This window comes from Xenopus tropicalis, chromosome 3 (genome assembly GCF_000004195.4).
Source record: "Xenopus tropicalis strain Nigerian chromosome 3, UCB_Xtro_10.0, whole genome shotgun sequence".
Classification (NCBI taxonomy): Eukaryota; Metazoa; Chordata; class Amphibia; order Anura; family Pipidae; genus Xenopus; species Xenopus tropicalis.
The window spans coordinates 98,317,147-98,334,161 of NC_030679.2; the positions used below are offsets into that span (position 1 = coordinate 98,317,147).

A 17,015-nucleotide genomic window follows, 5' to 3' on the forward strand; every position below is an offset into this window, starting at 1 on the left:
ATATAAAAAATGGCATTTTTAGCTATATTCATTTTAGGGTGTCCTTTATTCTATTAAGCCCAGTAGCATGGAAAATTATTTATCCCATTCAGTGGGAAAAGACTGGTTTCCTTAACGGAAATAGATGCACTAAACTGAATAAGGTTCTGTGTTTTGTGTGCATTGTTTATGCAGCAGTCAAAAGCTATACAATTGGTGCTCACTGTTCCATCCCTTTGCTTTAAAACAACAAATTGTGAAATAAAAGCAGATTTGCATCCTTTGCTGGTGACATCATTAAGTACTCAACTTTTGTTCTTCTATTTTTGTGGATGGGCTTTACAGCTTTCTCTGGCTAGAAGAAAAAGCCATTCATGGCTCCTTAGCTGACATCTGTGTAGGTTCTTGAACACACTTGGTATTTCAGTATTTCTTTGCTTTTCCCTATCTTCCACGTTCTGTTGCATTTTAAAACGCTTAGTGGAAGCGTTAACATTTTGAATGACAAAGCTTACAAATGACATTAATTCATGATTGTTAAATTAGAACAGAGTTTATTTTTCCATGGAAGAATGGGTTAAACCTAGTTGTACCGTCCATGAAGACAAATGGGCAAAGAATGGAAATAAGCTACTATAATGGAGGCCCTGTCTCGGAACCTGACACACTGAAAAGAGTTCTGAAAAGGAGAGCAGATTGTTGCTCAAGCAGTTACTCCACTTTCAAAATGGAATGCTTAATTACTTTTATTTGTAATATTTGACTGGTCTCTCTTTCCGATTGTATTAGTCAATACAGAATTAGTCAATACAGTTACCCTTCCATGTTAAATAAACATTGTGTGAGCCCGTTAAATAACTATCCACATGACTACAGTTATGTCACAGACATGCAAAAGAGCTGGACAAGGGCTCCCCCCTGCTGCCATAAATAGCTGTTATACCAGCAATGCTAAATGCGCTTTTTTCTTTTCTGATTTTATTTCTATTTGTTTTCTATGGGTTAGAAAGATGTTATTGCATTTAAGGTTTTTTTTATACTGTAAATTTCACCTTTATATTTTGATAGCATTTACTGGGATAACATAACTTCTATAAACAAAACCTTTTTTTTTTTTAAATAAATGATTTTCATATGAAACAATGTTTTTAGAATGTATATTAAAGCTTGTGTCCATCTCTATCTTCTGATTTGTTCTGAAGGCATCCAGGGTTGCGGGGAAAAGGGTAGGACATGACATGAATAGCAAATGTATTGCTATATTGGGTATAAGACCAGCACTGAAACACTAAGAAACACAAGATGTTTATTTAAGAGGTATAGGGAAATAAGTAAACCTGTACTTTAATATTCACACACATGTTTCTAGGTAGATGCCCTGAAGATCACTGATGCTTCCCAGTTGTTGCAGAGAAGAGCTGCTCTGTCAGTACTTACTGTAATGGTACCCACTGTGTTGTATAACAGGGCGGGTTTCATAATTTTATAGATGGGAGTGCTATGAACAGAATGCTTCAGTTCGTTTTTTTTTTTTTGTGGGGCTTTTCTGTCTTTCCTTACTCCTTATACCCAAAGCTTCGGTCAGAGTTAAAAATATTCAAGTCAGACTGTTCTCTGTAGATATATTTTATTACCTGATTGAGGAGTCTCTTTCTACTTTTGAGAGTGACTTCAGAAGCTATTCAAGCTGTCTTAATGGGAACAATATGCCAGTAGGACTTTGGCAGTCACAATTTCAGAAGGATTCACTTTGTGTTTAATATACTGTTATAGTGGAGTCAGGGCAGTGATCACCAGTACATTCTTTAAAGTGGAATAAGTAACTTTTTTATCCAATAATAGACACTGAAACCCACTTTAACCCATAGTTAAATTCTCAAGTAGATAAGGATACAGACTTGGGCCTGTATGACATAATGTCTCCCTAGGGCATCCTATATAAAGTGTCACCTGAAGGTATTGGTGGCATTGATCAAGCACTTATGAGGCTTTACACATATTATATTATAAAAAATATGTCTGGGGTCCCTACACATTGACATTGTATGATGGTGATAACTTGCTCGATGCTGGAAATTTTATGAATCTAATCCAGAATCATTTTTCACTTGTTAGAAATATGCTTTTTTGGTTTTTATCTTTCCTTTCATTTTTTCATCTTGCCTTTCATTTGAAATCGAGGGATATTAAAACCACTTGACAAGTTATTTATCACAATAGATCGTAATCCTTACTGTAAGTGCAGCTGGAATCATTTATCACACATGGTAACAGATTTACAACAGCGATGTAGAGACATGGTGTTTTTTTCTGCTTTATTCCATTTAACAAGGAATTCTAAAATGTTCTAAATTTTAACCTTTGTCTCTTTTGCTTCATGTTTTAACAGAAAAAAATATGTAAAGTAAAGGACACATAAGTGAGGGGAGTACTGCTTAGAAAAAGAACCAAATCTTATATATGAAATGCCAGTGCAAACTAACTAGCATCTAAGATTGGGATATCCCATAACTAAATTTTTATTTGAGTGATATTGGACCTTCCTCTAATGACTGTTCATTGAATATTGCTAAATTTTAAGTTTTTGTTAGCTAATCTACAAGGACAAGGATTTTTATGACTTGTGTCTCCAAACAATCACTGTTCAACCCATTTAAGAATTAAAAAAAAAATACAAACATAAATTTCAGTTTTGTGTGGTTCACAAGCCATAGTTTTGGTCAGCTAAGTCACTAGTTTTATAATCCTGTATGTGTATCCCTATCGGTTAGCTTGGCATGTGAGCACTGAAGTTTTCTTCCTATACTCCAAAGCATACAGGCATTTTAACTGGCTTTTCATTAAATTGACCCTAGTGTGTATATGTCCCTTAGATTGTAAGCTCTGTAAATGTATATATTGGATCCAAATAGCCGTGTAACCGTGTAGCCTCCAGTAATAAGGAACTGAAAAATAATGCAGTGGAACTTTAGATAATCTGTTCAGACTGAACCCTATCTTGAAAAAATATAATGAATGCCCTTTTTTCAAGTGTGTGCCACAAAAGGTTTACATGAAAGTTCATTGGATGGTTTGACAGGATTTGGTCCTTGTTGTGGCAATTGTGGACCTTCTATATTCCATTCCATTTTGTTTGAGATGTGCTTATGAACTCTTGGTTGGGGAACTCTGTTCTGCTTTAATTATTTTTTATTTCATCATGATGAGGTACTGGTCAAATCAACTGTTGTTATTTATGACGCCCATTGCTGAATGCACAATTCATTTAGATAATATGCAAAAATCAAAGTTTTGAAAGGTCAGAGTTTTACAGATAACTTATTTGCTCCTGAATGCCCCTAATTTGCTCTGGTAGGTGCGCTGATAACATGGGAAGGCAAATTTTGATCATACAAACCATTACTTGTCAATTTAGTTTATTAAGTAGACCTATGGCCTGCAATGCAAACTGAGAGTGTTCTGACAAACAGGCTTCTTAGCTGACACTCACATATGTGGTCAGTCCTATAAATGACAGTTAAGTAAATTTATGCCACCTTTCCTACATAATTAAATACCTTGAGAAATTTTCCAGTTTTATGTTGACGTATTTTGACGTATCAGAGTTTAATGCCTAATTGTCATAAAAAATGGTTTCACGTGTAAAATGGCCAAAAAGCCTTGCTTTGACCAAAAGACCGACTGGTTGAGAGGATGAGAGGATGCAAAGCATGTATATCTCCAAGTTGTCCAATTACCTGATACTTGCACTAAAGTGGATCATCAGACATCCTTGTTTTTTTTTTTTTAACAGCTTGTATTTTGTGGAACCCCACCAGAAGTTGAGTGTCATGGTTTGTTTGTGTAGGTGGCCTGCTTAACTCTTAACTCACTATGCTCTACAGTGATTCTCAGCAAGGGGGGGGGGGGGGTATTAAAACAGAATATAGTACAATCGAAAGAGTTTTCTTAAAAATATAAAATAAATAAAATAAATATTGATTTTAAAAAACATGCAAGTATTCTACTACAGACAGGAATGAAGGAGTTGTGGTCACATTTCATTATTTAATTACAGGAAATTGCCTACATAAGAACAGTAAAATATTATTTAACCCTATTGGCCTATTGAAATTAATATGTAATATTTTATTTATTGCAAGGAATCACTCCCTCCATGTGTTTGATCACATATTTTCCTAATAGTTAGTCTAAATTAGCCTGGAATTTAGTGCAGTCTTTCACTGCCACCTCAGCTATTTAACAGCAATAGTTGTTGCTCAAAAAGCAGTGTGTCCATGGAAAGTGAGGGATGATTACCTGCTATGAACTGTATTCAGACCAGGCACCCTATTTTAACCAGCCCACAACATTTGCATTCAGCTTATTTCTAGTAAAATATACTTCATAATGTGCTTCATAAAGGTGATAAGGCAAAATGTGGTTTTCAGTTAAGTACAGATATGCTAAAGCTAGATGCTAGACTAAGCGAAGACTAGAGTCTAAAAATACACTTGGAACTGGCGTAGCTCATGTTTATATATGCCCTTGCAAATATATAGTTTATGAGCTTACTTGATCTACAATATACAAGAACATGTATACATTTCATGTCTTGTCTGCATTTCACTTAGAACTGAGAAGCTGAAATGCCTTTAATGGCACATGGTTATGCTCAAAGTAAAGGATAAGGCATATTAAGCATTATTTAAAGAAGGGATCTGTTAACCATTTCTGCCCACCTGTTCTGATCTAAAACTCCTAACTTTCTAAGCCATTATTAGATTTTCAAGATAAAGAAGGAAATTGTTTACTGTATCTTATCATATTCACTCTGCAAGCAGTAATTCATATATGGGGTATAACATACCTCCCAACTGTCCCAATTTTCGTGGGAAAGTCCCTCTTTTGACAGCTCAACCCACAGTCCCAGATTCTTACTGAAAAGTCCCTCATTTCCCTTTGATCTCCTGCACTGAAGCTAAAAAAGATACAAATTTAATTAAAAGTAGCTTTTGGCAGAGAGCCCAGAAATCTTACCAAGCGTCACCTGCACTTAGAAACATTGTTTCTTGCTTTTTATTAAATAAGTGGGCTTTTGGCAGAGAGCCCAGATACCTGCACTGAGATACAATGTTAACTAATAAGCAAACAGGTCCCTTAGGGGAACTGAGACTCACACATTAAAGGGCAATTTCGCCTTTTTTAGCAAAACATAACACAGGACCCCAAAACTCACAGAAATGTGTTTTAAACTTTAAATAACCTGCCAAATTTAGTAAAATGGGAATGGTAATTAGGGGGTGTGATCACAAAAATGGGCGTGGTCAAATAATTGCCGCACTGCTCACGGCTTTTATTTTTGTCTCTCTTTCCATTTCCAAATGTTGGGAGTTATGGGTATAATGCTCTACCTGCCATAAAATATAATGATATTTGCTGTCACCAAGAAGTTCTATAACCATAAAAATGCCAAGGCTGCTGGTATTCAGGTTATAGATGACTTACCTATGCACCATTTACAGTATGTGTATCAATGAATTTGGTAAAAATGTTCTTCAGGGATCAGAGATTATTTCCAGAATTTTTGTAGAGGTAATTAAATGCTCAGTTCTTGAACTCTGACCAGACCACACAATTTATTTCTGAAGTACAACATAGTTTTTCTCATTTGAAGTTTATTCTTTACAGGTTAAGCTCACAATTAAATGTGAGCCTACATAGAATCAATGGCAAGGCCCCATGGTGCCAGCATTGTAGAGTTTATTTATGAAAGAACCCAATCAATTAAATGATTATGTTGGGTTGAAAACCCCAACATACAGTTCTTCGACTTTGGCTTATTCTTCCGCTTCTTCTTCTTATTCTTAGCCCCCCCATTTTCTAAACGCTACTTCTCCTACAGTTTTAGGGGTACAACACCCAAACTTGCCACACATCTTTGCCCTATAGTGGAGCAGGTTGCTTGTGCTTTTCTAAGTGATCCAGCCCCCCCTCTTTTTTTGGCGCCCCTCCGAACACCCCAATTTTTCCATTGACTTTGACAGGGAAAATTTTCAAACTGCTGCCACACTTACAGCTTTGAAGCTACACCCCCCAAACTTGAATAACATAATAATGGGGTCACCTTGAATGAAACAGCGACATTTTTTGGATGACCTCAAAGTGGGAGGGGCCAACAACAGCCAATCAAATTTCACCCATTGACTTTAATGGGGAAATTGAAACTGCTGCCAATCTTCCAGCTTTGAGGCTACACTCCCCAAACTTGAATCACATAGTCATGGGCTCAGCCTGAATGAAAATATGATGATTGCTGGATGCCCAAAAGTGGGTTTTACCAATTGATTTGGCGGAAATTCAACCTGCTGCCATTCTCACAGTAATAACGCTGGGGTCCCCAAACTTTTTACACTTGGTCACTAGGGGACTGCAGTTTTAGTTTTGAAAAGTGGATGGAGCCACCAACAGCCAATCAAATTTCACCTATTGATTTTTATTGGTTTGATGCCAGAGTTCCCAAACTTTGCACAGTCAGTCACTGGGTGACTACGATTTAAGTTTTTTTTTGTTTTTGTTTTTGTTTTTTAAACGCAAAGTGGGAGGGGCCAACAACAGCCAATCAAATTTTACCCATTGACTTTTATGGGAAAATTGACTCCCCAAACTTGAATCACACAGTCATGGGCTCAGCCTGAATGAAAATATGATGATTGTTGGATGCCCAAAAGTAGGTGGAGCTGTTAACAGCCAATCAGATTTTGCCTATTGAGTTGGTGGAAATCCAACCTGCTGCCATTCTCACAGTAATAACACCAAACTTTTCACAGTTGGTCACTACAGGGTTTTAGTTTTGAAAAAGGGGGCGGGGCTGCCAACAGCCAATCAGATTTCATCTATTGAATTTTATTGGTTTTATGCCTGGGTTTGCAAACTTTGCACAGTCAGTCACTGCGTGACTTTGTACTCAAGGTTAGAAAAAATGGGCGAGGCCGCTAAAAGCCAATCACATATCTTTCATTGTTTTCAGTGGGGAAATTTTAACTGTTGCCATTCTCACATGTTTAATGTCAGGGTCCCCAAACTTTGCACAGTTTGTCACTGGGTGACTATGTTCCAAGTTTAGAAAAATGGGTGGGGCCAACAACAACCAATCAGATTTCACCTATAGACTTCATATGTTTAAATTTAAACTGCTGCCATTCTTTAAATATTAATACTAAGGGTCTCCAAACTTTGCAGAGTTAGTCACCTGGTAACTGCAGTTCGGAGTTAGAAAAAGTGGGTGGAGCCACCAACAGCCAATCAGATTTTAACTATTGATTTTCAATGGGGAAATTCAACCTGCTGCCATTCTCACAGTATTAACACCAGGGTCACTAGGGGACTGCATTTTTAGGTTTTAAAAAGTGGGTGGAGCCACCAAAAGCCAATCAGACTTCACCTATTGATTTTTTTTTTGTTTAAATTTAAAATGCTGCTTTTCTCACACTATTTATGTCAGAGTTCCCAAACTTTGCACAGTCAGTCACTGGATGACTACATATTCAGGGTTAGAATAAGTGGGAGGAGCCACTAACAGCAAATCCATTTCCACCCATTAGATTTAATTGGTTTATATTTAAACTGATGCCATTATTTAAATATTAATTCCAGGGTTGTTAAAGTTTCCAGAGTTAGTCACTGGGTATTTGCTGTTCAAAGTTAGAAAAAAGTGGGCGGAGCCACCAACAGCCAATAACATCTTACCTATTTACTTTCAATGGTTAGGTGTAAAATGTTTTATGCTCAAAAATTTTAAGTCCCCAAAATTTGCAAAGTTAGTCACTGGGAGACTGCAGTTCAAAAATAGTAGGGATGCACCGAACCCACTTTTTTGGGTTCTACCGAACCCCCGAACCCACTCAGCATATGCTAATTAGGATCATGAAAGGTTAAAAGTTGACGCGCGCGGCTAAAACCCCCCACAAATGTTAACTGTTTCCGAATGCTAATTAGCATATGCTAATTTATGCTAATTAGGATTTGGTTCCGCCAAAACCGAATCCATCAAAAAAAGGCTGGATTCGGCCTGAATCCCGAATCGAATCCGGGATTCAGTGCATCCCTAAAAAACAAGAAAAGTGGGTTGGGCCACTAACAGCCAATCGGATTTCATCCATTTAATTTTATTGGTTTAAATTTAAAATGCTGTCATTCTCACACTGTTTATGCCAGGGTGCCCACCAACCACCAATCACAATTCACCTATTGACTTTTATTGGTTTAAATTTTAACTGCTGCCATTCTTTAACTATTAATCCTAGGGTCCCTAAACTTTGCAAAGTTAGTCACTGGGTAACTGCAGTTCCAGGTTAGAAAAAGGGGGTGGAGCCACCAACCGCCAATCAGATGTCACTTGTTGACTTTCAGTGGGGAAATCTAAATTGCTGCCATTAAGACACTATTAAAACCAGGGTCCCCAAACTTTGCACAGTGGTTTTTACTATATAACTGTTGTCCAAGGTCAGAGAAAGTGGGTGGAGCCCATTCAGTGACTTCATGTTTTTCAACGCAACATGAAGTTTGTTCTCAAACTTCCCTTTCTAGTATTAAATGATTTCACATATAAATGGTTGTTAGATTATTGCCCCAGTGGCCTTTTAGAGGATTAGCACAATTACAGAATGTGCTGTACAAATATGCAGAAAATATATAAATTAGGATACAGTACCATATTCAGTTACAATAGATTATCTGGACTTTGCAGGATCAGGAGATTTATATTGTTACCTTTTAGGATTTATGCCTTCTAAGACCCATCTACTGTCTGGTATTTATGTAATGCAGATACATTTCTGCTTTACAGGGATTATACAGGTATGGGAACCCATTTTCCAGGAAGCTCCATTTTTTTAACAAATATATTTTTTTCTCTGTAATAATATAACAGTACCTTGTCCTTGACGCTAACTTCGATTTGTCCTTATTAAGGGGAAAACAATTCTATAGGGATTATTTAATGTTTACATCATTTTTTTGTAGACTTAAGTTATTGAGATCCAAATTATGGAAAGACCCCTTATCCCGGAAAACCCCAAATCTCAAGCACTCTGAATAACAGATCTCATACCTGTACATTATATACATCAGCCCCTGCCCTAGTGGGTCTATCTCTTCAAAACTGTTAACTCCTGGTATGCATTTTCTGCATAAAGTGGGCTCTGCCCACTTTATGTTATGATACACCAGGGGGCCCATTTATCATTGTATGATTGGTTACGATTACACAAAATGTTTTCATTTTTCTAACTTTTAGAACTCTGCATATTTTCTGTGATGTTTTTGTTATTTTCAGTGACTTTTTCGTGCTTTGTGACAATTTGTGTGACAGTATCGTACTTTTCGTGCTTTGCAACAATTTGTGCAACAAAATCGTATTTTTCATGCTTTGCAACAATTTGTGCGACAAAATCGTATTTGTCGCAATGACTTTGAAAGTTCCGAAATTTTCGGATTGAAACGAAAGGAATCGTATTTCATGATTCAGATTCGTACTTTAATGAATGGGCCCCTAGGTTTCATCAAGTTGAATAATTCTTACTGTGAAAAGCAAACTAATCAGATAGCAATGTATTAAATTTTAGAAGTTACTCAGTTGCCAGGAAGCTCTGAACAGCATTTTTTTTCTCTTTGTTCAGGGCCCCCCTTTAGCTCATAATAAAATTACCGATATATACAATTCTGCTGTTATCAGTCATTCAGCAATAGCTTTAAAAATATCTAGGACATTGTTCACCCAAAATCTCACTGTAATTTAAGGAGAACTAAAGATTAACAAACAATTAAGGTATAAATACTGCAAGATGCCCAGTGTAGTTCCCTCTCCTTTCTATTGATTAATTGCACTACTGCAACTGTCAGATACCTGAACTTAGAGACCGGCTCACAGTGTACAGTATATATATAGACTATAAATGTAATGTTACAAAGCTAATTAGTCATTCAATCAGACTATTATTACATGGCAGCTCAGAAACTAATGCAGTTTGCCTCAGAATTTAATAATCAGCCCTTTAGCATCAGATTGTATGACAGGCAAACCTTATCCTCTGCTTGATGATTTGCAACAACCCCTAAGCTTAGCTCAGTAGTTGCCCAGAACACACTGAGCATGTGCAGGGTCACTGACACTTTTAACAAAACCCAAGATGGGAGATGCTGTGCACAAATTTGAAAGTTTTTATAATTTTTTATCAAATTTTTCTGCTATAAAGATCCTAAACCTGTAGACTGGTGAAGTAAGTTCAGTATATAAAATATGGCATTTCTGTATAGCTTCATGTTGGGCTGCTAGTTGCATCTAGGGGAGCAAATAGACATGGTCCCCAAACTTTACAGCTGACGTTCAGACAGGACCCCAAGACTCTGCTCAAGACACCCCTTGGGAAGCCAGCACACAATTTTAGAACTAAACAGTTTTCATCAGATATGTATAATGATTTATGCCGGGCTGACTGATGACTTAAGTCTATAGGATCCTTGACCAATACTGGGATTCACTTAATAAACCACATTGTCAAGTGTGGTTGACAAAAGTGTGACACAGACTGAAAGCATGTCAGCTATTTCTATTGGAAATTGATCAGTGTTGACTGGAGCTTCATTATTGCATTTAACCTGCATTTGGTGCTTAAAAATGCGCCTGTGTAATTACAGCCCCATAAGAAAGAATGGGATGCGTTTCTTCCTGCACTCCCCTGTGGTAGAACATAGGAGAGGGCTACTGCAGGGGAGAGCAGGAAGAAACTCTCGTCAGTACAAGCCTTAAGCATCCAAATATAAGTACTACATAGCAGATGTTTTATTTTAAGGTGGATAAGTTCATGTGCTGATAAACTGCAGTGTATGTTTCCAAAGAAAAGTGTTTATACGTTCTTTGTCTGCTTTCAAAAGACTTAAAGCGGAGGCAAAATAAAGAATTACACCTCAGTGAGTTGAAAACATCCTGTAATGGATTGTAATTCGCTGTTGCTCAAAAGCTGTCTGATTCTCATGGAAAGTAAAAATAATGATAAGTGCAATCCAGCTAAGCAGCTATATTTTTTTACTGGCACCCATCTCGACGGCGGTCAGCCAAGATAAAAATAAACCAAGACAAACGCATTGGTTTTTCCCAATCAACTCCTGAACCATTGTTACTACTTAAGAATCATGAATGTGAGCCAGTTTGTCTATTGTGAATTTTGGTTGTTGTAATGGAATGATTTCAGAGAAATTCCACTAAATCTAGAAATCGGAAGCCTGTTGCCAAATGTTAGAGCATGTGCCAGAATGGCTCGGCCTTTTTTCCTAATATGGGTGCCAAGGCTACTGCTGACGTAATGCAAGCTGCTGAATTTTGTATCTGAATAGCAGACTATTTAAAAACCTTTCTAACATTTTATTTTATTTGGATGGCAACTTTTTTTGAGATTGTGAGGATTTCCTTTTGGAGTTATAAATAGCTGGGTAGAATTTAATTTTGTTCAGGTTTCAATAAAATCTCCATTGGACCTCCCCTGAAGATTTAGGGTGTTCTTTAGCTTGATGAGTTGGTGAAGTTACACCTGGGGTTAACCTGCAATGACCACCTTTCCTCTTATAAACATCACTGCGCTGTGAGTGGGAAATTTCACCACTCTAAATTAATTTGTATTGGATGAATAGTGATATAGTTATTAATGGGAATAGTTATATAGTTATTAATGGGCCCCTTGATAAATATGCCCTTAAAGGTCCCAGACAAATTAATAGAGAGCAGTGATGAATAAGGAATGCCCTGAAGAGTTGTGGTCTGGCAAAAATGTGGGAAAAGATGCATTGCATAGGAAATTTCTTTACTTTTTGCAATCCCAATAAAAAAGATTCTTGCACACCAGGATAATCTGGTCAGTAGTGATTTTATTTAAAATGTATTAAGCTACAGTTTCTCTATTATGAAAAAAACCCCGTAAAATATTATTTCATAGTACAGGTATGGGATCCGTTATCTGGAAACCCGTTATCCAGAAAGCTCCGAATTACGGAAAGCCTTTTTCTCTGTAAAAATAAAACAGTGCTTTGTATTTGATCCCAACTAAGATATAATTAATCCTTATTGGATGCAAAATAATCCTATTGGGTTTAATTAATGTTTTATTGATTTTTTAGTAGACTTAAGGTATGGAGATCCAATATACGGAAAAACCCCTTATCCGGAATACACTTGGTGCCAAGCATTCTGGATAACTGGTCCTATACCTGTATTTGTTTTTTAAAATAATTTTTAATTTGCAAAAGCATAATTGTTAAAATATAAATCAGTTTATTAAATTTGCAAACTCTGCTATGTGATAAGATGCTTTTCAATATGTATACTGTATAAGGCATATGTATATTGTTTTGTTTATTTTTTTTAAACAGTGTTTGATTTAAATACAGTTTATAATTTTGCATTCTGAAAATCTAAGACGTTATTGACAAATTTTATACAACTATGAATTGACAGGAATTCTGTGTAAAAAGTTCAAATGTATTTACATTTATATAAGTAGGTGTCATATGTATTGCAGCCTACTTTGCCCTTAAACTGGTAGTTTATTTATCAAAAAAGGGGACACATTATGGTACACACACAGAATTTTGTGTGAAAGTTAATTTTATTTAAAGTTATTTATTTTTCTTATTTTGAACCATTGTCACAGTTTTTAAAATTGTGCACAAAAGACTATTTTGTGCACACAACTGAAAATAAATTAATTTTTGATTTGATTTGATTTGTGATTCATGATCAGATTTTTTTTTTTTTAAGATTTAAAACCATGAAAACAAAAATGTAATTGCTTGTCTGGGAGTAATGCCCAGATGCAAATTTTTTTAGTGCTAATAAATGAGCCTTCTACCCTTTCCCATTCCCCAGGGCTAGTTAATCAGCTCTTACTGTTCTAAAGATCATAAACCTATTAAAGCATAACTTTTCTCCTGATAGGATGATCGCTTGTAGCTGTCACTTTTTTTATAGTAAGGGTGTGTTTGTTTGTGATGCTTACGCTGCCAGGAATGCTTCCATCAGAACCTGTGCCTATGGACCTCACTGTCAGAATCTGCTAGTTAAGCTGATACTTTCCTGGAATAGGGAGGGCTGGCCAGTTTCCAGCAAATCGCTAATTGCATTTGAGCTGCTGTGCATGCATTAGGGGCAGGTGCTGTCCTATCACCTGTGCTAGATTTATGGCTCTGATTCATACGCTTGCCAATTATTTAGTGCCATAAATGCTTTAAATGTGTAAGGCTGCTAGGGCTTCACTTACTTTATTTCAAATGTTGTCAGAGAAATCTGTTAAAGCTTTTTAACTGCTCAAGCTCCTGGTGTGCTGTTATTCATCCAGAAAAAGCCACTGAGGAGTTCCTGACCATATGGAGGTACAAGGCCATAGAGTGCCCAGGTAATTCTAAATTTTAGAAGTGGGCATTAGTTTTTGTAAAACACAATTTCATTGTGTCACGTGAGACAACTGATATCACTTTGCATTGATTCAAACAATGACATCACTAAGTACGATTTCTAAGGATATATTTTACAGGCAAATATTTTTCTTGTTTATTATATATGAATTATCATGATCACAGATATGCCAGATATCTTGTTACATTTTTAGGCATGTTTATTTAGTTAGCAGCTCAGTGCTTGAATGGATGCTCCCACTGTTACCTTGTGTTGGTTTCTTGTATGGTATCTCATGGCAGGTTGCCTTTGTAACACTTTCCAACTGCCTCTAAGAAAATCCAGCGTCAAGCCTGTGGAATTTTATCAGTAATACTATTTAGGTGGTTCATAAAGCAAAATGATAACTATTGACTGAATGGTTCACAGTCTCTTGGTTGGTGCCGAGTAGGTGACACAAACATCAGTCATTTCATAAATGCTCAAACGTTTCATTTTACGGATGGTATCCATAAAGTTACAAATGTAGTGTTCACAACTACCCCGATCCTGCCTCTCACTTCTAGAGCAACTTATTACTAATCTTTCTAGCACTTACTTCACCTACTGAGGTCTACCTCTGCCATAGACCCTTCAGCACATCTCCTTCTCCTGCGAGTGGGGACCAAAGAGAAAGCCTGTGGTGGTTTGCCCTTGTAAAGACTAGGGAACTTAACTGGCACCCGACCCTAACCCACCCACTCTCAACCCGAACCCTACCAGACCCGGCTTGTCCCCTCTGTTTATAGACCTGTACGTGCCCCACCGATTACACCACAAAAGGGGCAGGGCATGCATGCACCTATAAATCTGAAAGTTGCACCCAGCGGTGTAAGGTCATTGGTGGGGAGAGCAGGCAGAAGAGCTCAACTGAACCAGTCTGTGACCCGCAAATGGTGTGCCAAGGTCCCGCACATCACTGAACTTAACAGTGACTGAACTTCCAGGAAAATACTTTAACCTGGAATGGGAATCAACTTTCCCTCCCATATTTAAACAAGGGCCCAAATCTTAGCTAGCCAGAACCCTGCTGGAGGACTACATATATTGTAAAGCCTTCACTTTCCTACACCAGCATAGAAATCCTAGCCATAACAGGTAACAGGGAGCTATTTTGGGAGAGCTGCCATCCTTGCTACCAAAGAAACTGCTTTCTGGGCATAGTCTTCAGCTGGTTAACCACTTTATTAAACTACAATGGTAGACTGTGTCCTGATTGAGTCAGTGTATTCAGTTATTAAATATTAATCCTGCTGGTGAACAGAAATCTAATTGGATTGAATGACAAATGTCCATATTTTTGTATTTGCCAGTTTTTCTCCACAGCAGAATTTCACACAGTATGCCCGGCTATCCTGATTATAACACCATCCTAAAACTTTACTTTTCTAGCCATCTCGATTTTTCAGATAGAAATTTTCTTCATCCCTGAAAAAAAAAGTGTTGCATTTGGAAGGAGTTTATGGTTTACTATTGCTGTGTACTCTGTTTTATCACAACGAACTGTACATTTTATTTCTGGTCTAATTAATGTGTCATTGAAATGTACTTTAGCACCTATGTTGATTTAAACATTTTCTTATGTTAAATGCAATATCAGTCTCTAATGACAATATTTACATATGTTTTCAGGTTTGAATTCTGATTCATTGCCAAGACCACGCTATTGGCGCTTCAGCTTAGACACACTTGAGTGCACCTTCATTTCCTAGGAACATGGTAGACTGTTTGATTGTATCTTTACGGTGAGTAATTCCTGTTTCCATTGAAATTGTGATGAACTGGAACGGTGACATTTTACTTGTTGAAAAATGGTGTAAGAATTTAACGATATCAAATAACATATCACATCTAACTTGTACTGAAATACTCACCATAAACATGGAAATGGATGGTTTGATTTCCAAACTTACTTTTGCCTTTGAAAGACGATTCTTTCTCTTAGTAGGCAGTTTTTCTCATATTTTTTGAGATATTTGCAATAAGGTTTTTTAGAAGATTGACTTTTGTGCAGAGGTCTTGTTCCTTTGTCATTTAATGTAGCTGAACTTCTGCAGCTCTAGAGGTATATGGAAAAACTATAAAAGGACAATAATAAATTGTAACATTTTTGTAGTTTATAAAGAATAAGCTGCTGTAAAACCACTCAGTATATCTGGTCCAGATGTCCAGTGTAATGGAAACAAAGGTGTGGGATCTCTTATCTGGAAATCTGCTATATGGAAAGCTCCAAATTATGCAAAGGTCTTTTCCCATATAGCCCATATAAAGCAACTGATTAAAATTATTTTATAAATGATTTCCTATATTTAATAATAAAACAGTACCCTGTACTTGATAATTACTAGGATGCATAAATCCATACTGGCAAAACAACCATATTATGTTTATTTAGCGTTTATATGTTTTTTAACAGACTTAAAGGAGATATTTTATATAAAGTTCACATTCAGTTATAATATTCATCCTCCCTCAAAATGTGAGTTGATGCAGAAAGAAAGATGTTTTGAAATCATTTTACCTCCTAAAACTGTCATTATATGAGAGCTGCATACACAACCTCTCAAGTCAGAAGCCAGAGCGAAATGAAAGATGTTAGTGCCACTTCTGTCTCCCATAGGAAGTGGTCACAGCACTGACTGACAGGCTTCCAGTTTACTCCTTCTGTGTCTCTCAGCTTGTGCTGCTGTGGGCGGGGGTGGGGGGGGTGGGACGGACAGATTTCCTGTGACATCACAAAGCCCCACCCACCCTATGCATATTCACTGCACTTTAAGTAGCTGCAGTTTGTTACTGAAGTCTGTCGGGGCCAGCAGCCCCAGCTGCTGAAGAGTGTAAACCAGAAGCTTGCAAAAGGGCTGGGTAGAGCACAGTTTTCAAGCAGTTATGTTTGAACCAAAAGGTATTAAAATAAAAGCAATTACTTCTATTTTACATGGTTTAGTGCATTGTAAAAATGTATGGTATATGTCCCATATTATGATCCATATTACAGAAAAACACCCTTATCTAAAGAACCCCAATTCTCTCCCTCTCCCTCACATTTCCGGATAATAGAGCTCATACCTATACTTGTGTAGGGACACAAAGGGTTAAATCACCTACTGGTTTGGGAATTCACGTACTGGATAACAAGGACACAGTGATTGCAGCCTATGCCCCTATTCGGAATAGTTTTCCTTATTGGTCCAGGGAGCTAGTGACTAGTTTGTGTTCTTTGTTTAATAAACTAGATGGGAGCACATGGCTTTTACTGTTTGCCTCAATCTGCTGTGCATGGTGGCAGCTGTCGGGAGGTCCTGAAACAGAAGCCCCTAAAGGACCCAACCCTTTCGTAAATGTTAGAGAACAGGTTTATTAGACATTAATAGATAACGCATCTATAATAGTACATTCTAGGAGTGTAAGATAGATAGGCCAGCTATAATGAGCAGCACTGAGCTCCAACATAGGATTGGTTATTGGTTATTGGAGGTACCTCCCATAGGTGATACTTTGCCTGTTAGTGAAAGTAACTCAGGCTAGAAAGTTCTCCCTGAGGTTTCTGCTGGAGAGAAAGGGGGGGGGGGGGGGA

The 17,015-nt window shown here is 37.2% G+C and overlaps 1 protein-coding gene across 1 annotated transcript in view; it reads left to right on the forward strand.

The window, feature by feature from the left end:
- Window positions 1-17,015, forward strand: part of thsd4 (thrombospondin type 1 domain containing 4) — a 354,761-nt gene that overhangs the window by 18,174 nt on the left and 319,572 nt on the right. The window contains exon 2 of the mRNA XM_018092415.2: window positions 15,074-15,186. Coding sequence (XP_017947904.2) covers window positions 15,158-15,186 — 29 coding nt within the window. The 5' untranslated portion in view covers window positions 15,074-15,157. The remainder of the gene's footprint in view (window positions 1-15,073; window positions 15,187-17,015) is intronic.